Genomic DNA, 21,671 nt, shown 5'->3' with positions numbered 1-21,671 from the left:
TTTAAATGTTCTATTTTCTTCTATAAATTCTTTAGACATAGGATCATAATGACATAGAATCATTAATCCTATCAATCATAGGATCATTATAATGTTATCTTTTTATTTTATTAATTATTATGACTATTAATCACTCCTGGTTTTATAATAATTTATTTATAGTTTTATAACAATTCTTGAACGATAATGACGAACAAGGTTTCATTTTAAAAATGAAAAATCAAGTAAGAACATAGCTTTTCTAAACTTTAAAAAAGCTTTATTTTCTTTGAAAAAAATCGTGTCAAAAATGGTGTTCCTAACAGTTTATACATAAAAATAAAGTTTCTTAACAAATTTGGAAAAGATTTTAATAATAATGGAGAAAGATTCTAACTTCCTATCTAAAAATTTTAATCCATCGATGATAAATCGAGCATGGAAAAAAACTGAAAACTCGGAACGAATGGCTTGAAGATCATTCCACTCAAGCAAAGTCAAAGTACCCAAATTGATCGAAATATTAAAACTATGTCTCTATTGAAAAAAAATATTCCGCTCAAGAGCCTCTTTCAAATATTCACATCTAAGGACCCCATCCAAAAGAAACTAAAAATGTTTAAACAATTATAAAATTACTGAAAATATTAAATTTTTGATCTAAGATAGAAAAGAGAGAGCTTCGATGTTTTCTCGTCGGAATGAGAAAGAAAATTGGATCGATAAATATCAAAATTGTTTAATTTGTTTATATTGATATTAAATGTATTCTATGACGTGGAGATCAAAATTTACCCGTTTAAATATTAAATTGAAATTATTTTATATTAAACTATTATTAACTTATACTATTGTTTAAATATTAGTTTGTTGTACTCCATGTACATTATCGTTTAATATTGTTTAAATAATTATAAAGTTATCGAAGGTATTAATTGTTTAATCTCAGACATTTGAAAGGAGAGAGCTTCGGTACTTATTTATTGAAATAAAAAAGAAGATTGGATCGATAAATGTTAAAATCGGTCGAATGTTTGTTTTATTGTTTATACTCATCGGTGAAATTGCATACACTAGGAAAAATAGGTAGTGAACAGCCTTAAGGATAATTAATATTTCCTACTTTATCGATAGATAAAATAAAATGGAATTATGAACAAGTGCCATCTGACGGAATGAAATAATATTGAATGCGTTGATAACAAAAGATTGAAAATTAATAATTTAGAAATTTATTTAACTAGTTAATTTATTTCAAATTGTTATAATTATATCGTAATTATTTGTAATTACAATATTCATATATAATAAATTATCGTAAATTGCAATCAATATAACTATTGTATTGTTTTGATTGAAATGTAATAAGTAATTGGTACACCTCGTGTCAAGTACAATTTTGGTTGTCATCCCTGATCATAATATTCTTTTTAATCACTGAAGAATAGGTAATTGCGAATCACGACAAATAGACTTTGATGTCGATGTATCATTGTAGTGATAAATTGGTGCAAAATAATTTCTCTATTTAAAAAGCGTGTTAAGGTCGAGATGTCATGTAATTCGACTTATCGTATTCGTCCTGACACAGTTGGCTTAGTGAATATGTATTTTTTTTTATCGTAGTGGCTTTGTACAGGTGGGCGATTAACGCATTAAGTTAGACATTTTTGACAAGTACTTTGTTAATTGTGTTTTCAAACATTGCACGCTTATTGTGTGCGAGAAACGATCGTTAATGTGCAATACGGAAAATATGAATGAATATTAAATGTTTTCCAACTTTCGAAGTGTATAAATTTTTCTTTAGAAATGAGTTGGTTACGAAATAGTCCATTGAGGACAAGTTTTACCAAACAACGATCTAGAGATTCACCACCAAAAGATGCTGATCCATCAGCATGCTACGATAGTTTCTGCAAGCATTGGCAACAAGCTTATGAGATCATTTTACATACTATTGTAAGCTACACAGAAAATTAGATACAGTACTAAAAATATATATACTACATATACAAACTTTAATAATTGTATAATATATTAAATTTATCACGCTTAATCATTTAATTATACCTTTATAGCCACCAAAGGGAATACCTAGTCAAGATGATGTTCTTGGTGTTGTTAATCATATTGACCAGATGGTAACTCTTCTAGTATTAGAACTTAGAGAGTCTACGTCTTCCAAGCATTACCGTCAAAATTCTAGTGCAACACATTCTCCGTGTCTAGAGTACTTATTAAGCGAGAATTTACTTGTAAAATTATACGAATGGAGTGTACATACTGGAAGGTAAAAATTTTAACTGGTTTTGTAACATATATTATTGAAATATTAGTGAAAGTATTATAAGTATTTCTTATTGTTTTTGTTAAATATAATTTTACTTTCAGATTTAATAATGCTGTTCGTTTAGAACAACTTAAACTTTATGAATTATTAGTATCGTACAGTGGCACATTGCTTGCACATGAACCAGTAACAAGGCCGTTGTTAAGATTATTAGAAGAATGTGCTAATGATATTATGCCTTTGGAAGTAGAGAAAAAATTGGTTGTTTTATTAAATCAATTATGTGTAGCTTTAATGCAAAATATGGCTTTACTGGATTTATTTTTTCATTCAACATCAACTGGGAAAAATAAGTTAATAGAAAAATTATTTATTTTATAACTGTATGTAAAGCTATTCTTCATGCTAATACGTTTCGTATCAATTTTCAGATTTATTATTTTTACATTATTGATACCTCACGTTCATAGGGAAGGAGGTATTGGACAACAATCCCGAGATGCCATGTTGTTATGTATGTCTCTTTCCAAGAAAAATGATGAAGTTGGATTATATATTGCTGATCAATCCAATATTTGTCCGGTAAATTATATTTTCTAATATAAAAGAATTCCTAAAATACAATATAAAAGAAAATGTTATATTTCACTAGGTACTAGCTACAGGTTTGAGTGGTCTTTACTCTTTATTACCTCGAAAACTTAATATCGAAACAGATGATTGGCATCGTTTAACACCTGATGATGTTAATGATATACCAGCACTTATACAACTTATGAATTCTTTGGAGTTTTGTAATGCTGTTGCACAAATTGCTCATCCTATGGTTCAAAAACAATTACTTGAATTTTTATATCATGGATTTCTGGTACCTGTAATGGGACCTGCTTTGTTACAGGTAAGTATAAGAATTTTAAGCACAATAAATTTATATTTTATGATTTAGCACATAACTTATGTCTGATAAAGAAAGGTATTCATTTTATAGAAGCAGTGCACTTTGTAATATTATAAAACATTAAATTAATTTTTGTAGAACTAAATTATTGTGATACAAAAAAATAAATGAAATTTAACAATTCAATAGTTTTTTAACATTTTTAATTGCTTTTCTTATTAAAAATTATTTGTATTACATTATTTGTAGTTTTTTCTTATTTTATTTTATTTATTATTATACCTATGCATATGTTCACATGCAAAATACATAGAATTTTTTATTTGATTAATCAAAGCACATGCTATTTAAAACATATTAAAACTGATAAAAGTTTATCACCCAGTTTTTAATAATGCATATTAAGTAGTGAACAATTGAACACTTACAAACTTAGTTCTAAATTATTTCTATGATAATTTATGTTTTTGCATAAAATGATTAAAGAAATACTATATTTAATAACATATGCAATTAAGGAAATTTCACTGTTTTATATATTATAAATATATAAGTAAATTAAATTAATTTTGTAATACATAGAAATAATAATATATGCATATTATCTATGTCTAGCACTGCTTAATATTTTGTATATTCTTTATTATGGTGTTGGTACTGCTAAAACTCAATTTTCATGCTAATAAAGCATAAGTCATTGATGTTGTCTTTTATGATTGTTGGTGGCTATCTGGTGATACGCTCATGGTGCTCCTAGGATTCTCTTGGCTTGACTCTAGAACAGCTAGATGCACCAGAGCACCGGGTTAGTACAAAATATATTTTTGGGTACATAGAGATAGTATCTCAGTCAAGAAAAAAAATTTTGATATGATAATTTGCTTTCAAAGTTATCAATTTAGAAAAAAAAAAGTTAAATTACATTTCTCTTCAAACTTAATATTTTTTACTGAAATACTGTCTTCGCTAAGATCTTACTACAAAAAACTTTTAACTTGTGAACTACATATGTAATTTAGTAGGACAAAATATTGATCAATAATTTTATAGAATAAAAAAAAAGAATAAAACTCTGTTTCACTTTATAAATATTTTCTCCTACATTATATATGACATTACTATAACATCATATAACATATGATGTTAAATAAATGAATGTAGTTTATGAGAAACAATATAAATGTGTTCATTTATGCTTACAATATTGTTTAACCATCTTTTAATTTTATTTCAGCTTTATTTATTAAACCGCTTTTTTGTAATTTATATTTTCATGCAATGTGCTTTTTGTAAATTTATGCTTCATAAGGTATCTTAAGTAAATGGTACTGGTTTCTCTCAACAATTAAATTTTAATATTTATTCATTTTATTTTATTTTTTAGCAAAATATTTTAAGTTAATTACTCAAGCCATTTAATTATTTTTTTTTAACAGAATGCTAATATAAAACTTTTGTATTTATATCTGAGTACCCTTCTTTTATCACATAAAGCAAATATGTATTTACATTTTTTTTTAAAGTTACCAGATTTAACAATAGCACTAACTAATTTTATAATACATAAGATAGCAACTTTTTTAATTTTGTTACTCTTTAAACAATTAATAATAAGATTGTCAAGATTATAATTTTTTTTACTGTGATCTGTAAAAATTAATAATTTGAGTGTTTTTTAATATTTTAATAATCTGGTAATTTTGTATAATCTTTCTTTGTAATATTTGTAGACAACTGTGGATGAATTAGTAGCAGCTACTGCTTACTTTGATTTGTTTCTTCGATCCGTAACAGAACCGGGTCTACTGAGATCACTAGTTAGATTTTTACTTGAAGATAACTATGACGAATGTAGGATATTGGACAGTCTTATACAGAGAATATCTTCTAGATCAAGGGTACATATCTAACATATATTTTACTATATTCTTTACGAAGAATATTGAATATAATTATATTTTTGTATTGTAATATTGTATATGTATTTAAATGTTTCTCTCTTTTTTATAGTTATGTATTGTAACTTTGGCATTGTTTGAAACCTTGATTAACTTAAACTGTGAAGATGTAATGTTGGAGCTATGTTTAGGGGCATTGACCCCTTGTTCTCATGTAATGTTATCTCAGCGTCGAAGATTGAAAGATATAGATCCTTTTGGACGTGGTGCCGAAAAATTTTTAGCTTTGATACCAAATTGTTGTTCTCCGTTTTCTCCTTTGGCATCATCCCCTACTTCATTACCAAGCACTTTGTCTGCTTCGCGTGAAGAGTCTTTAAATAACACATCTGATACATTAAAATCGTTACCATTATCGATAAATTATGGTACCAGGGTATCAGACAGTCTATATGGAAATTATCATGCTTATCTTTGTGATGCTAGACAAAAGATAACAGCTTGTAGGATAGCATGTTGTAACTGGTCATCTCGATACGATGGAGATATATCCAAAAATAGCAATACTGGAAGTGCAGTTACTTTAACGGATGAAAATACATTACTTGATCAATCAACAAAAAAAATTGAAAAAAATGTGGTACTATCTTCAGAAACACATTCAACTATTGTAATTGATACAAAGGAAAATATTTCTACAGATAACATATTAGCTAATATTCATAGTTTATTAGAAAATAAAGAATTAACGAAAAAAACATTTAATACGGATTTTCCAGTAACATCAGATGTAGTATTATCACTTGAGGAACAAGCTAAATTAGACGCTGATATTGCGGAATTATTAAATGAAAATATAGGTTCTTCAGAATCTATTGTTGAAACATTAACAGGAGATAAAAAAGGTTCTGATAGTGGCATAGATGATTCAAATACAGCTATGAATTCTCTGTTATCATTGGGAGAAAGTAGTGGTTATGAAAGTTTTGCATTTAAAGGATCATCAGAATCAACACCAGAAAATGAACCAAATGAAAATCAAATAAATGAACATGAAGAAACAGATGCAGAATGCAATCATGGGCCTAATGTACTTTTCCACGATATTGCAGAATCTAATTCTCTAATATCAGAAGAATTAATGATAAGTAAACAAAGCAAAGATACTGTATGTCGTCAAGACATATTCAATGGACAACCAAATGTTGGCATATTTTTAGATGTTATTTTAAGAAAATTGGAATGTATGACAAGCAATAATCTATATATCAATTTACATTTAACTGGTCTTATAAGTAGATTGGCAATTTATCCACAGCCATTGTTGCAGTCATTTTTATTGAATCATTCATTAGTATTCCAGCCTAGCATCAGATCATTATTTCAGGTCAGTTAATGTTATTAATATGTCATAATGTAAGTATTGTATAAACTAATTTTTTATTAATATTTGATACTCTTCTTATAGGTGCTTGCATCTTTAAAACATAAAATAGACCAATTTTTATCCAAATATGATAATGTCGACCTATTAGTAGACCAAGCTAGATCATTTTTAATTGGTCGCGAAGATAGATTAGTAAATGCACGCAAAAATGCATTAGAAGCTACTGCACAGTTTGCATGCAGTAAGAGGAATTCCTTAACAAGCGACTCATTTTTAAGAGGTATCATTTCTTTCCTAAACATAATTTAAAGTTTAGGCATATCTTTTATCATCTTGTTTATCTTTAACGCATACGGACATGTGTGTAACGCGTGTATTGGTTACCATGAAGAAGTACTCTATTTTGAAAATATTTATATAACATAGGTGAATATAAAAAGGTTGCAGGTACCAACATATTATTAATGTTTATTTTTCATATCACTTCTAACTGTTTAGGTGAACCTAAAAGGAGAAGCTTAACATCGTCCTTTACACAAATGTTTAGAAGAGCAAGCAATACATCTGGCTCAGTCAGTTTAACAAATTCTATCAGTCAACCATCTAGTATATCAGAGAATCAATTAGAACCTGTAGGATATGGGGCAGGTTACCGGTAAGATTTCTATATTTTATGCATTTTTAAAAGGTACAAATTATGTAATACTTAATATAAAAATTTGTATTAATAGGTATTATATCAGATCGTCATGGGAGTCTCCAAGTGAAATAAGCCCAGTACAAAATATAGTATTATGTGCAGTTGTATTAGATGAATGGTTGAAAGAATTAGCAGCTATTACTCAAGAACATGCCATCATGTCACTTACAAATGGCTTAGAACGTAAAACATAATACAAGAATCTGTAATAATAGAATTGCTAAATTAATCTAAAGGGTACATAGGTACTAGGAAAAGATAAACCAACTTTACAAAAGTGTTCATTTTCTTTTGGCAGGGTTGTTAGCATTAGTTACAAATTATAAAATGTATTACATTTTAAAAAGGTTGTTGTAATAATCTTAATGTGTATAAGATTTTTATTATATACACTATCATGCTCTTCTATTATTTTGAATCATAGCATCATATTTGGAGGCAAATTACTTTAACTTTTTTCTGAATAATTAGAATCTAATTATTAATTATTTGCACAATTGATTAGATTTCATTTATAAGTTACATATACATATATGTTACTTATAAATATGTAAATTATAAATATGTATTATAAACATAAAATTACCTGAGATGTTCTTATAGTATATATTCTACAAGTTGTAAACACAAAAATCTATGAGAATATGAAAAAGAGAGAGAGAAAGAGAGACGAGAGTATTTATTAATTTTATTTTATTCAGTGTTTTTATTTATCAAATTAAATAAAAAAAATGTACAGATTCATCAAAATAACGTTGGGGCAAGTAAGCATCAATTCTTAATAAAGTTTAAGCTCAAATACCATGCTTTATAACATTCGATATAATTTATATCAGAAGATTTCTTAATGAATTACAGAGCACAAAATGATTCTGAAAGGAAATGTATATTTTTTATTTTTTACTGGAATTTTCTATTTCATAGAAATTTAAGTAAATATAGTTACTATTCTTTGTGAAAAATGTAAATAAGTATATCTATTTTTTATGACTTGCATATGATTTCATTGTTATTTAATATTTACTAATATTTTGATGTTTCTTTTTAATGATACGTACTTATATTACTTGAAATAAGTTTTAAATATTACTTACATTTTTAAAGCAAAATATAAATATTCTTATAGCTTCTTTATGTAATATACTAACATATAAATATTATTAAGATAACATATATTTTAAATATTACAGCAAAAACTGTAAGAGTTGTTTGGCTTGTTTTACAATTATAATTTCATTTAAGAGTATTAATACATTGCCAAATATATCAAAATATCATTTAATATCTTTTCAAGTATAACAAAAATATTGTGTTATTCGTGATAAAATTGACGAGTTTTTGATGCATTCTTTTTTATATATATATATATATATATATATATATATATATATATATATATATATTGTATAAAATATTATTCTTGCCAATGTATTGCAATAATCATGACGAAATCAAACATAATTATAACATATCAAGGTCTAGTTTTAAATATTCAAAATAAAAATATTAATTCTGATATTTTTAAATATCATCAATTGATATTACTTTTGATATAAACACAAAAAATATATTAGATGATATAAAAGGTGCAATTTCATATAATGTAAATCAAGCTAATAATTTTTTTTTAGTTTTAACACTATATTTTCTATCATTTATTTGTACATTTCAATGTTAGATTCTTGCCTCAATGTGATATTATAATTGTAATTATATAAAAATTATAAAATTATCTTGTTAAAACTATTTCTCTAATAGAAAATAAAATATGAAGTTAAAATTTATTAAAAACGATTGAATGTTGATGAAATTTGCCGAAAAATTATTAATTGTTATTGACTATAATGATGATCATGTGATATTGTTCCATTTAAATTAATAATTATAAAAATTATTGTTATGAATAATATGTTAATATAATTAAAAAATGCATACTTTGTTTTTTAAACTATAATGTTTTTTGATGCAAATTATATATTTTTTTATAAATAGGTATATGTGCATTCTATTTTTCTATAAATAATAAATATGTTTCGGAGAATTTTGAACAATAATCAAATTCATGATCAATTAATGGTTCTAATTTCCATCAATATTAACACTGCTGTTTTTATAATAATCTGTCGATAATATAGAGCGTGACATAAAAATCATAAAGATCTCTAACCGTAATCCAGATGAATTGTAGAAACGATAATTCTCTAAGTTTTATCAATAGTATATTATAAATGTGATTAATTGTTTCAATAAATTTAATATTGTAAAATTAATAAATCTAATTGGATTTCTGTTGAAATTATGTAATCAATAACATTAATTACTTACATATATAAGTTATCTTTCTTTGCTAGCGCCCTCTTAGTTTCCAATAAAGATGATGGTCTAAATACAGAACGTTTTTAGTATATTTCTTTATTATTGGAATAAAACATAAAAATATTAAATACTCAATATTTATTATTGATTCAAAAATACGAAAAATGTGTGTGCAGAAAGTTTTTTCTACATAAACATTGTGATTCTGATTGTATATATATGATTAGTATTTATCGAAACAATAGGAATTCAGTAACTATGACAAGTCAAACAATGAATAAGATTACGTATAATAGTTTAATATGTTATATTACTTTCTTCATATAAAAACGAACTTAAATATTTTGTCGACATTTATTTCAATTTCACGGTCATAATAACTGTATTACTTTAATAGTTTTATAAATACCAATACGTTAAAAGTAAAAGTGAAAAAACTGAAAAATATGGAGGTTGGTTTTCATGGATAATTGCAAAATTAATTTTTATATAAACGATAATATTCTATCTAATTAAAACGGATTGTGTAGACGTTTAATGCTATGAAGTTTTCTCAATGAAATAGTTTAACTATTAACTTTCTGTTTATCAATAACTATTTCATTTATTATAATTTAAATTATTACTAAAAATCTTTTATGAATAGATAATCGTAGAATTATGTTATTTTAAATAGGATATGCTATGTTAATGTCTAAGATTCTTAATTTTTATTTTTATTTTGAATTAGGTAGATGATTGTTCAGCCGGTGGAGATACTGGAGGAGAAGAAGATGAAGACGAAGCTTCTAGTCATGGATCAGTAAGTAACAGTAGTAGTAGTGGGATGAGCGGCAGTAGTACTTCAACTGACAGTGGAGAAGACAGTGGAGAGGAACGGGATTCTAGTGATACAGATAGCCATAGTTCTGCAGATGAAGATGATGATGAAAATGAAAATACAGAATATTCTGTAAAAGCAGAAAGTTCGGATGCTCTGGTAAATATATAAAATGTATCAGTAAAATGATATCTTTTTCTTTTTTTCTTTTTTTTTTATATATAAAATATTTTAAATAATCTTATTTTCAGAGATGGGAAACTTGTGTAGCTGCGAATATTCGATTGAAACTTCCACAAGATCTTTGCGAAGATTCTGCTATCTTCAAAGAATTATTAGATTACCCATATTTTTGGAATGAATGCCTTAGTGAAAATCAAAGAGAATCTTTGTATAGCTTCTTACCAACTTTTCCAAAAGATTGTGATATCGAAGCTGAAATGGAGAGAACATTGCAAATGCTATTTGATAGAGAGGATCATAGGTAATGTAATGTTTAGATTTTTAAATGTAATATTTGTAGGCACTGTTTTTTATTAATTAAATTAATTAAATCAGATTTGGAGTTGCGACACTGGATGCATTTCATAAACACCTTTTAGCTGGTTATTATAGACCAGATATCAAACGAATGCGTAGTTTGCTACATAAAGCACAACAAAAAAGACTGCTGTTCGAAGAACGTAAAAGATCATATGAACTTGCCAATCAGTTACTTAAATCACGGGAAAGTTTATTATCTAATGCATATAAACAGGGCTTTAGTCAGCCTGTACATCGAACAATGTCTAAATTTCATTGGAAGAAACCAAAGCCAGCAATGGGTAAGTGACTACTCTTATGATAAATACTAAAATTTTTCTGGCTGTTTATATTTGCCCCACACTTCAGCCTTTTGGCAGAGAAGTATATAGTAACTTCCCGGAGACAATACTAACAAGCAATCAACTGATAGTTGAAGAGAAAACCCAGCTACGCTATTTGGAGGAACTGAGTATCCTGAGGACTGAACTGGGAACTAGTGCAAGGTTAGCACCTGACACAACATCTGAAAATGAAGAAAATTATTTATATTATCAACTATCTGGAACTAAGCAAAAGAAGAAAAAGCGCTCCACCATGAGTCTTCAAGGATTATCAATTAGAGGGTTGCAGATCAATCAAGAAGATGAAACAATTCGGCCTGTATTTTCTACGTTCCAACGAACAGACTACGCATCGAATAGATCGTTATTTGTTCGTGAACAAACAGAAGAAGCATATCGTGCAATGTTAATTGCTCATAAAAAGAGAAGAGCACATCATGATGTATGTAAAACTGGAAATATTACTAATGTATTAATTAAACTATGAAATTTGCAATATTTTTATTTTTATTTTCTTTTCAGATTCATCCTGAATTAAATACTCAGGGCATTGCTCTTGCCGACTTAACTCAAAGAGCACAGACTGGCCAAAAGCACAAGCTTTCAGTTAATACCTCTATAAGGATTACTCCTGCTAAGAAACGCATTAAACTAGAACAATCTACACTTTGTCCACCTGCACCAAAATTAATAAATTCAAATTCTACAAAACATGAAAGTGATAACAGTGATTATTCTCATACAACAGACGATAATAGACATTCTAATGCAGTGGACATAGATCACAAGTTAACACCCATAAAATCTGAACCCATAGATGTATATGACATACATCCCGTATCAAAGAAAAAAATGTATGACTTAAAATTAACAAATTTTAAGTTTCTTGTAATTATTATTTAAATATTCTTGTTTATTTTCTTTTTTTTTTTATATATAGGAGCCCTGTTACTCCTAGGAATAATAAACCTATTCTAAGCACACTAGAAATTAAGAAAGAAGTAGAAGAAATGGACTTTGAAGATATAAAAACGGAGATTAATACAGGTACAAATGATGATGTTATGCCGGAAACAGAGGAAGACGAGGAAAATGACAAAAAAGAACTTGATTTAGGTAGTATCGACATGATGCAAATACCAATTCAACTTGACGATGGTATTGATATTCTTGATGATGTGAAGTAAGTTAAAGATATCTTGCAATAATATCTTATTAACTCAGATAAACAAACAAACTGCACATTCTTCTTTCTATTTCTTTTTTCTGTTTAAGATGTGAGAATGAAAATGTTATGACTATGAGAGATAAAGAAATATCTGTACCTAGTGGAGAAGATACTATTGATGTTAATAGTGGAGCAGAACTTATGCAAGAAACGCATGCATCATTTTTCTCTTTGCTGAGAGATGCTTTCACTTCTAAAGGGGAATTTAGAATGAGTACTGGAGAAATAAAGGATGCTATCACACAATGGCAAGGCAATCCAATTTCGCCACTAAATGATTGGTATGGAAAAACATGTAACTTAAAAATAAAATAACATATATTAATAACTATTTAAATATTTTTAACAATTGTATGTATATAATTTAGGTATTCTTTAGCATCTTCATGGCCATCGTTAGTTCCATTAGCTTTGGGATTTCTTGCTGGTGAATTAACATATTCTCAAGAATTGGAACAACCGCAGGAACGGGAACAAGAACTTGTTCCCTACTTAGAAAATAAAGGCAGTGGTGTATATGCTTGGATTGGTGCAGGCAGAGATTCGGATTCTCGTCTATTAGATTTGTGTACAAGATTTTTAATGCATAGGTATCTAGACATTTTTTCGCACAAAAAGTATTTACTATTTTTTTATGTTCTTATCTGTATATATACATTTTTTTTTATTAGAGATTCACTGGGGCCATCTTATATGTCATCTGGTGTAGTTTCTGTAAAACAAATATCACAGTTATCGACACCAAGTAATAATAATAATAATAACAACAACAACAACAACAACAACGGAAACAGTACAACCAATGGAAACACTAGAAGTGCAAGTCCTGCAGTAGAATCAATTAATATCGATACGAGTTCTCTTGGATCTATCACAGAATGGGAACCACCACGAGCATTATGGCCTACAGAATGGAAAGTCCGACCGTCTACAATCGAAGAACGTGAAGAATTTAGAAGACAAGAACGAATGCGCTATGCAGCACCTCATAAAGCATTTACTTATCGCATGCATGGATATGCATCTGTAGTGGGACCTGTCAAAGGCATTTATCAACATAACGTTGGTACGTTCTCAATTAACAGTTAAAATCACTTTTATATCTGGAACTATTTTTTTTTTTCATTACATTTAACATTTTTTAAACAATAGGATCTGGATTAACTAAACCACGGGGACATTCTTTATTAGTAGCTGATCGACCAAATTTTGTAACAATCTTAGCGTTGGTTAGAGATGCCACAGCTCGATTACCAAATGGTGAAGGAACTCGTGCTGATATATGTCAGTTATTAAAAGATTCTCAGTACATCAGAGAACAAGGAGAGAGCGATGACAAAGAAGGGTATTTACATTCAGTTGTATCAGGTGCTTTGGACAGATTGCATTATGAAACAGATCCATGCGTTAGATATTATCCTCGGCGTAAAGAATGGCTATATCTTCATAGAGCTCGTTCAGAGTCGGAATTTGGTATGTACTTACATTCTTTTATTATTGCATACTTACACGTTGTGTATATATATTTAATATACATTATTTCATGAATAATTATACTTTAAAACAATATTTTAGAAATGTATCATCAACAACTACAAGGTGTAGCAAAGAATAAAAAAAATGTAGGAAATACGTCACGGAATAAATTATTACAACCATCTATTAAACCTATTGTACATAAGGAACAATCTCCTAATAGTAGCAAAGAAACTACTCCCAAAAAAGAAAGGCGCGCTGTTACTGTGGTACAACCAGTTATAACTCGGTAAATATAACATAAAAAACCTATAAAAATAAGAAAACGATATACAATAAGCATGAAATTAATCCTTGTGCCTTATTGTTACAGAAAAGAACAACGTAAAACCGATGAAAAAATTACTGTTGATCATCCAACTTCTTCCGAACAATCGGTTGTTAATACAACGACAGTAACAACGATCAATGCATCAACATCAGCCATTTCTACCGCTACTGGTACTACCATTTCTGTAACTACACTTCCAAGCTCTTCTACATTAACTACGACAGCTAACATAGACAGAAATAATATCGTTTCTGAAGTTAAAACTTTAACAACATCAAATGCAATTAAAAAAGTAACTAATATAGGAGGGAAACCGGTGGCTGTAGTAAAAACTAACGCAGCACAAAGTTTATTGCAATCAAGTCAACAGCATTTTCCTCATCATCAAATACAAGTGTCCACATCTGCCGGACTGCAAACTATAAGATTGTCAGGGCATTCTGTACTTCATTCTGCTCAACCTACAGCAACAAATACCAGTTCTTGTATAGGAAACACTACCACAAATTTAGCAACAATATTTCCTAATGCTAAAGTTCAAAATCAACAACAGCAACAAACTGTAGTAACGAGTCAAACTGGGAAAAGTATTTTGCAAACTTCTAATATAAAACAACAGTCTCAACAACCACACGTATTGCCTGGCAAAACATTACTGGCATCTCAAATAAAATTAGTCAGTTCAGGACAAATAAAATCATTACTCACAGGACATGGCCTTCAAGGTCAAACGATATTCATTAAACAATCATCTCCATCCAATAATCAGTCTCAACAATTACAGCAACAACAACAACAATTAAAGGTAAAATTAAAGGAAAATTGATCTACTTTTAGAAACACTTTTCTTAACTCTATATTAATATCAAACTTTTCTACTATTAACAGCAGCAACAGCAGCAACAACAGCAACAACAGCAGCAACAACAACAACAACAGCAGCAGCAGCAACAACAACAGCAACAGCAGCAGCAACAACAACAGCAACAACTTCAAAGAGTCGTAACTAACCAACAACAACAGATACAGACAACAGGAATGCAACGTATAATTGCACAAATCGGCGGTAAACCGATTGCAGTGCAAATACAACAATCTCCGCATCAATCCCAACAGCAACAACAACAACAACAAAAAATATTGGCGAAGGTTTTAACTAGTACAGGTGCGGGACAACTTATCTCTGTAGAAAGTTTACTTGCACAAAAGGGATTGAAATTAGCAACGAATGCTACTCATGCTAATCAAGTAAACAGACAAGGCAAACAGGTCATACAAACTCAATATCAGGTATTTATATAAAATATAATATCTTTTGTAAAGCATATTTATGTATCCATGTATATAATGTATTTAAATTTATCTGGACGTTCTATTTGTCGAATTAGGTGGTGTCACAAAATCAAACATCTTCGGCACAATCGAAAATTATTGCTAGTACACATCAACAATCTCAATCGCCTCAAACTCAGACAGTCAGAATGGTCACAGCACAAATTACTGGAAAACCTATTGTCCTAGCAAGTGGAAATAAGAGTGTTGGCGTTGGAGTAAGTGGGAGTGGAAATGTAGTTCTTGGAAAACAACAAAACCCACAACAACAACAAAGTCAACAGCAACCAATAATTCTACCAAGTCAGTTGCTAAATATTAAAACGTTACATGGTCTCAAGGTGATACCAACGCCTACAGGACTGAAGACAACAGGCGCTGCAGTTTATGCTAGAGTTATCGCGCCGACCACGATTTCTTCGACGCAGTCGACAGTAAATCAACAACAGCAGCAACAGCAACAACAACAACAACAACAACAACAACAACAGCAGCAGCAGCAACAACAACAACTGCAACAACTGCAACAACAACCTGCTCAAACACAACCATCAAAGAACAATTCACATAGCACACCTTGACAAAATTAATATGGTATTGTTTTATTATATTCTTCTTCATTGTTTCGACCATTTATATTTTGAATACTTTAAAACTATTACAGGTCTAAATCTCGTATGATTTACTTGTAAAACTGTAGTTAAAGTATGTAGCACTTCATTGTTGCATCGTATTTAATATATGCAACAAAAAATGTTGAACACACAGAAATTCCAAAATTTTCGTGCAACACACAACAACAGAACAATAGCTCTGTACGAATAGGAATGAGGTGATGGATAATATATGATGCATAAATGAAAAAATACGCGAAATTTGTATTATGTATGGAGTATTTACAAATGCATGATATAATTTGAATACAAAGCATTACTTGCTCTTGTGTTCTGAAGATATGTAGCGTTAAGTATAAATAAACTTACATGTAAGAAAATATTAAGTTATTTTTTTACAAGTTTCCGCCTTTTATAGAAAAAAAAAGAAAATACTATTTAGAACACCTAGGCAGCACAAGCTACCGCGTCTTTGGTTCTCCCTTTTTTCAAGGATATCATTAGAGACAGTCAATGTGTTCTTACAATATTGCATAGATAAATACACATATACTAATAATATTAAATTGCATAACAGGAAGTCATAAGCTAAGTGTATCTGTTAAAGCAAAAGGCTGTAACAGGTAAATTAATGAAATGCTCGCGTTATTACACTTAGCGTATTAAAATAAACTTTGTTATATTTGAGAACTTCTTATTTCTTCAAATATGTCAATGAGATTATTGACACCTATCAAATAACCGTCTTCGTGACTTCCTACTTGCCATTCAACGTCATGACGAATTTCGGATAAATGTTGTGGTAAAGGCAACGTCTTTGCAAAGTCAATCATCCATATACCGGCATTTGTAACATCGTGTACGAATAATAAGCTCGAACCAACAACTTCGTGTGAAGCAAAAAATGGGGATGCCTTTAGTGTCGTTCGTATAGCTTTAAGGCGTTGTAAATATTTTGGAACTACGTGTGCGTAACCTTCAACAAAACGCTTAAGAGCTTCTGTAACCTACGGTAAAACTTTGGATTATAATATATAATTTTGTTTTCATATTTAATATCTTCGATTTAAACAAGATTGTTTAGCTAGTATATAATAGCAAACCTGTTCATGAGTTTTAGTTGTTTTAAAATCTTTTGAAGATCCACCATGTGCTAATTTTATACCTTCAACTCGAAATCCGAGTGTAGCCGTACTAGAAATTGTTTCTCGCCAGACCATATATCTCGGCTTTGTAACACCCTGTAATCGATGTTCTTCGACACTTGGTGCAGTTGGATCAATTTGTACCATTTTCTCATACATGTCTTTCCGTAGCTACATAACAAAAAATTATACAAAAGTTCCATTGTACATAAAACGTAACGTCTTCCTTTCTGCATAAGTTCATTACGATTATTATTATTATTATTATTATTATTATTATCATTATCATCATTATTATTATTATTATTATTATTATTATTATTATTATTATTATTATTATTATTATTATTATTATTTTATACATTATTCGTCATATTGTATCCTATGGGTACCTTAGGTCTTTCTTTAGCTTTTGCCAATTCAGATTCAAGATATGTTCGCACTCCGACTTTACAATCCATCACACAAGGTTGTTCAAAATCTCCCAAAAGATCTTGAAGTTGCAGATATGAACAAACAATAGATCCTTTTTCTGTCGTTTTATCTTCATCTTTATTCTTTGTTTTTGACTCAGAGTCTTCACAGTTCTCTTCTTCGGATTCTCGAATATCCAAAACTCCTTTAAATTCAGGTACATATGGTCTCAGAATATCGCGCATTAGTAAACGGAAACAAGCTTCTTCCTGTGGACAGAATCTCTTTAATATAGTTCCTGGTGTAGGCCCAGCACGAAAGTTTCCTTGATGTCCAGCTAATTGTACCTAAATAAAAGATTACGAAATAAATTATTCAGAATATTTAATATGTGAAATTATATTATACTTATTCATTTTATAGGATACTTATATTACATTAATAATTAATATTTACCCATGGGTATCGTTGTTTTTTATATATTTGAAAAAATGGTGCCCAATGTATAACATTTCTCAGTTTTCTCCAACCAGATGTCTGTAACAGATAAATAATTATATTAAGATGGACATAACTAATATGAAAGAATGGAATCAGAGTGTATATCTTCAACTATACTTATGGTTAACTATACTCACTCGTAAAGATTTAACTGGTTGAAGTTCCTCAGAGATATCACAGTCATCTCCACTTAAACTGGAGGTAGTTGAACAATCTGATACTTTACGTACAGGTGGAACATCTAATAATTCAACTTTTGATTGGTCTTTTAGTTCAGAAGGATTATCATCTGTATATTCAGGAACTGGAGAATCAAATTTGGTGTAATATGAACCAGTAGTCTCTACACATGAATTTCTTCTGTTTCCAGCTTCATGCAGATCCCTGAAACAAGTAAAATTTTATTTTGTTATTTTTAAATTGGTATACGCAAATATTTAAGTAAAACCTAATATATCATGAAATATAAAGATACCTCATAGAAGCGGTATTTGATTGCCCTAGGCACAAACAACAGGAATCAGAATGTCGACGAAGACGACAAACTTGAAGGAACTTTATATTTAAAGACTCTTGTATCTCGTCGCAATCCAAACAAGAACAACTACTGGCTTGACTTGGACTGCCACTCGTTCCATCATACTTTTCGACGTCAAGATTGGTTCTCTCGAAGTTTTCATCTAGGTAAGAATAATCCGAATAATCACTAACAACCACACTTGGCGTTCTCCAATATCTTGGTCGCCCTTCGGTAGACTCACATTCGCTACTTTCTACCATGTTAAAACAATCCCACCCTGTAAAAAAACAGATGACCTTTTATTCCATTAACTGACAGTTCTAACATTTAACAGAAAATGAATATAGATTACGAAGAAGTATAAAAAGTCCTAAAAAGAAAAAGATCATTAAATATCGAACGCGATCGATACGATGGGATAATCAAATTCCCTTGGTTTTCTTTTTCTCTTTATTTTCACTCGTACTTTTTTCAGGAATTTATCTAAGTAAATCACCTTTTCCTTGATCCTCATCACTCAGTACAGCACTATCAGAACTGTAACATCTCGTGACCCTTAGTTTGTGTCGGTTTTGCTGATAAACACTGTTCGACGTATCGTCATCACTCGGTAAGGTTGAATCGAGACTCCAACATCGAGCTACCGATCCTCTTCTTCGTTCCGTATCGGGCTCAATGCCCTCGTCATTCGGAGGACTTTTACTCAAAACACGTACGACCGGCATCCTTATCGTATCAAATTTGTCGTACCTTTCATTTGCTTCCGTAGTATCATCATTGGTGGTATCATCTTCTTTTTGCGGAAGATTCTTCGACTTCATAACGGTGACCCCATTCAGTGGCTGGCGGCTGTGCTGGCAGCTGTATCTGCCGTATTACACGCAAATATTCAACGATATGATCCAGCGGAATGGTGGTCAAAGAATCGCGACGTGTTACAGCGCGTAATAATAACGTAAACGAGGAATGAATGATTTTTGATCGTTGATCGGTACAATTTGTTTCACAAAACAATTGTTACCTCGCACTTGTCTCTCCTTTAACGCGTGCCCTTCCATTCGATACGATGGGCCGTAGTATGCATGTCGTATCGGATATATTAAACTTTAAATTGAATGCTTTCCAAGGACGATCTCGACGCTACATATCGACAATCCAACTCGACGCCATGTCGCGTTGAGAAACACGAAACTCGGACGAGAGTATGTCCGATAGTTGTTCGATACATGCGTTCGTTCGCGCTCAGCTATCGTCCCCACTCTATTCTTTGAAGGAATCTCCTTGAAGAGAAAAGTAACCCTCTTCGACAACCTCTTTCTCTCCTGTCCCTTCTTTTATTTGTTCCTGTTATTGTCAGTCTCAGACGAGTTCTTCGAGTACAACACAACGTCTTTCGACAGAGTAGTTTATCGCTCATAGTAACACGTTCATGCTTTTTCACTTTAAAAAGAGTTTGTAGAAACGTAGCTTCGTAAACATATCATATGATCTTTATCATGGATCGCTTTGTCATCTCTCTTTTTAATTAATTCGTCCAGAATTCGTCGCTCCTTCCTTGACGCATTGAAAACGAGGCATCCTATTTTTTAATTTACGCGCGCTTCGTAAGTATTCATCGATCGTCGATTGTTCACCATCCTTTTTAGCACGACCGCAAAGATTTCTTTATTTCAAATTACCGGAAAAGGGAGTTGTTTTTAGATGATAAACGATGAGAGATAAGGGATAATAGGAAGTTCGATGGTAAAGTAGTTGTCTCGTCGAAGCTACGAAAGAATCTATAAGTGTGTGCTTGGTCATTCGGTTCGGGAAAAAAATGTAGAAAGGATGAGGTTGGAAAGGTATATTGAAATTGTTTCTTATTCTTTCGTTTGACGTCACGCGTGCGTCAGAGGAACCGTAGAAACGAGAAAGTGCGATTGAATGATCGTATTTATGATCATCTCGCGACTATATGTTGTCTGGTATCGTTAATTCTTTCTCCTTCTCTACGAACGGTCCATTATCTCGTCAGTTCAAATGCCCCTCGGCCACTTGAGCCTATCTGTGTTCGCTTCGTTCTATTCAATGCGTATCAAGTGCTTGTCGTATAATAATAAATGTTCCTTATTCATTTCGGAACGCTTTAAATGTTTATTAGATATCAACGACCTCTACCTATAATTATAATTCAATATTCAAATATTCGCATTTGTATTGCATGCAAATAACGCTTCGATATTTTCGAATATTTTTTTCAATTGCGTTACGATCGGTTTCCGATCTATTCCATTATCTTCTTTTCGTATCATACTAAGAGATAATCAGTTATATTATTATTTATTCTTTAGTTATATATTCTTTCTGCGTTGACTGAAAAATATCAGGTATGTTAGAATCGTGAACAGGGCGAATAAAATTTGTCATGGAATTAGGTCAATGTTGTCTCAAGGCTATTCTCTTCTCTCTCTCTCTCTCTCTCTCTCTCTCTGTCTCTCTCTCTCTTTCTCTCTCTAATGTGCACTCTAGATAAATGATGCCACATGCGTTAACACCGTATTATCGACATATAGAATGGACTGCGTTTCATAGTAAACGTTTAAATTCTAGAAGACAGGAAAGCAAATATCAGATCGTCATATACTGTCTCTTTTAAAGAAAAAGTGATTGGTCAACACGTTTCTATGGTAACGAATCAATGACGTAGTGTATAGAATAAGCACCTACGACATAATTCTTCGAACTACGTATATATTTATTTAGAAATTCTTTCTTCGAATATCAATAAAAAGTAGAAAATAATATCGTGTATTTCACTTATAAATTTAATTAATAAAATATTAAAAATTGTTTACTCCATGTTCTTCACATCATAAGTACGATCTTGTATATAATAAAAATAAAACACAGATGCTAATCTATTCTTCCCTTTTCGTTTTTTAAAGTTCACATACATAGTACTCTCCAGCGAATA

At 30.2% G+C, this 21,671-nt stretch overlaps 3 protein-coding genes across 10 annotated transcripts; 2 read left to right on the top strand and 1 right to left on the bottom strand.

The window, feature by feature from the left end:
- Positions 1-1,217: 1,217 nt before the first annotated feature.
- Positions 1,218-8,440, top strand: LOC127062583 (FHIP family protein AAEL005291-like). Of its 2 annotated transcripts, XM_050991072.1 has the most exons (11): positions 1,218-1,941; positions 2,061-2,272; positions 2,374-2,625; positions 2,704-2,854; positions 2,925-3,170; positions 3,928-3,975; positions 4,901-5,068; positions 5,181-6,455; positions 6,537-6,735; positions 6,954-7,110; positions 7,187-8,440. In XM_050991072.1, the coding sequence occupies exons 1-11, from the start codon at positions 1,792-1,794 to the stop codon at positions 7,347-7,349; spliced, it is 3,021 nt and encodes a 1,006-aa protein (XP_050847029.1). In that variant the 5' UTR covers positions 1,218-1,791; the 3' UTR covers positions 7,350-8,440. The 2 variants fall into 2 exon arrangements, with proteins under 2 accessions (XP_050847029.1, XP_050847030.1); XM_050991073.1 differs by lacking the exon at positions 3,928-3,975 and having other exon boundaries at positions 1,219-1,941; positions 7,187-8,438.
- A 1,076-nt stretch (positions 8,441-9,516) lies between these two features.
- Positions 9,517-16,520, top strand: LOC127062582 (nuclear factor related to kappa-B-binding protein). 4 transcript variants are annotated; one of them, XM_050991068.1, is made up of 16 exons: positions 9,517-9,923; positions 10,202-10,450; positions 10,543-10,775; positions 10,850-11,115; positions 11,247-11,599; positions 11,680-12,011; positions 12,098-12,340; positions 12,433-12,666; positions 12,754-12,975; positions 13,057-13,451; positions 13,538-13,858; positions 13,961-14,150; positions 14,235-14,997; positions 15,081-15,482; positions 15,581-16,118; positions 16,189-16,520. In XM_050991068.1, exons 1-15 carry the CDS (start codon positions 9,918-9,920, stop codon positions 16,103-16,105), a joined length of 4,734 nt encoding a protein of 1,577 aa, XP_050847025.1. In that variant the 5' UTR covers positions 9,517-9,917; the 3' UTR covers positions 16,106-16,118; positions 16,189-16,520. The 4 variants fall into 4 exon arrangements, with proteins under 4 accessions (XP_050847025.1, XP_050847024.1, XP_050847026.1 ...); XM_050991067.1 differs by having other exon boundaries at positions 9,518-9,923; positions 15,581-16,520; XM_050991069.1 differs by having other exon boundaries at positions 9,536-9,637; positions 15,581-16,520.
- On the bottom strand, positions 16,383-20,336 carry LOC127062586 (inositol-trisphosphate 3-kinase A). 4 transcript variants are annotated; one of them, XM_050991078.1, is made up of 8 exons: positions 19,740-20,336; positions 19,215-19,585; positions 18,674-18,995; positions 18,336-18,582; positions 18,154-18,234; positions 17,676-18,044; positions 17,242-17,454; positions 16,383-17,145 (listed from the first exon to the last, which is right to left on the bottom strand). In XM_050991078.1, exons 2-8 carry the CDS (start codon positions 19,537-19,539, stop codon positions 16,816-16,818), a joined length of 1,887 nt encoding a protein of 628 aa, XP_050847035.1. In that variant the 5' UTR covers positions 19,540-19,585; positions 19,740-20,336; the 3' UTR covers positions 16,383-16,815. The 4 variants fall into 4 exon arrangements, with proteins under 4 accessions (XP_050847035.1, XP_050847038.1, XP_050847039.1 ...); XM_050991081.1 differs by having other exon boundaries at positions 19,469-19,585; XM_050991082.1 differs by lacking the exon at positions 19,740-20,336 and having other exon boundaries at positions 18,674-19,014; positions 19,215-19,372.
- Between the last annotated feature and the right edge of the window lie 1,335 nt (positions 20,337-21,671).

The sequence above is a fragment of the Vespula vulgaris genome, chromosome 3 (genome assembly GCF_905475345.1).
Source record: "Vespula vulgaris chromosome 3, iyVesVulg1.1, whole genome shotgun sequence".
NCBI lineage: Eukaryota > Metazoa > Arthropoda > Insecta > Hymenoptera > Vespidae > Vespula > Vespula vulgaris.
The sequence above is the reverse complement of the archived record's forward strand: the minus strand, read 5'-3'. Positions and strand labels throughout refer to the sequence as shown.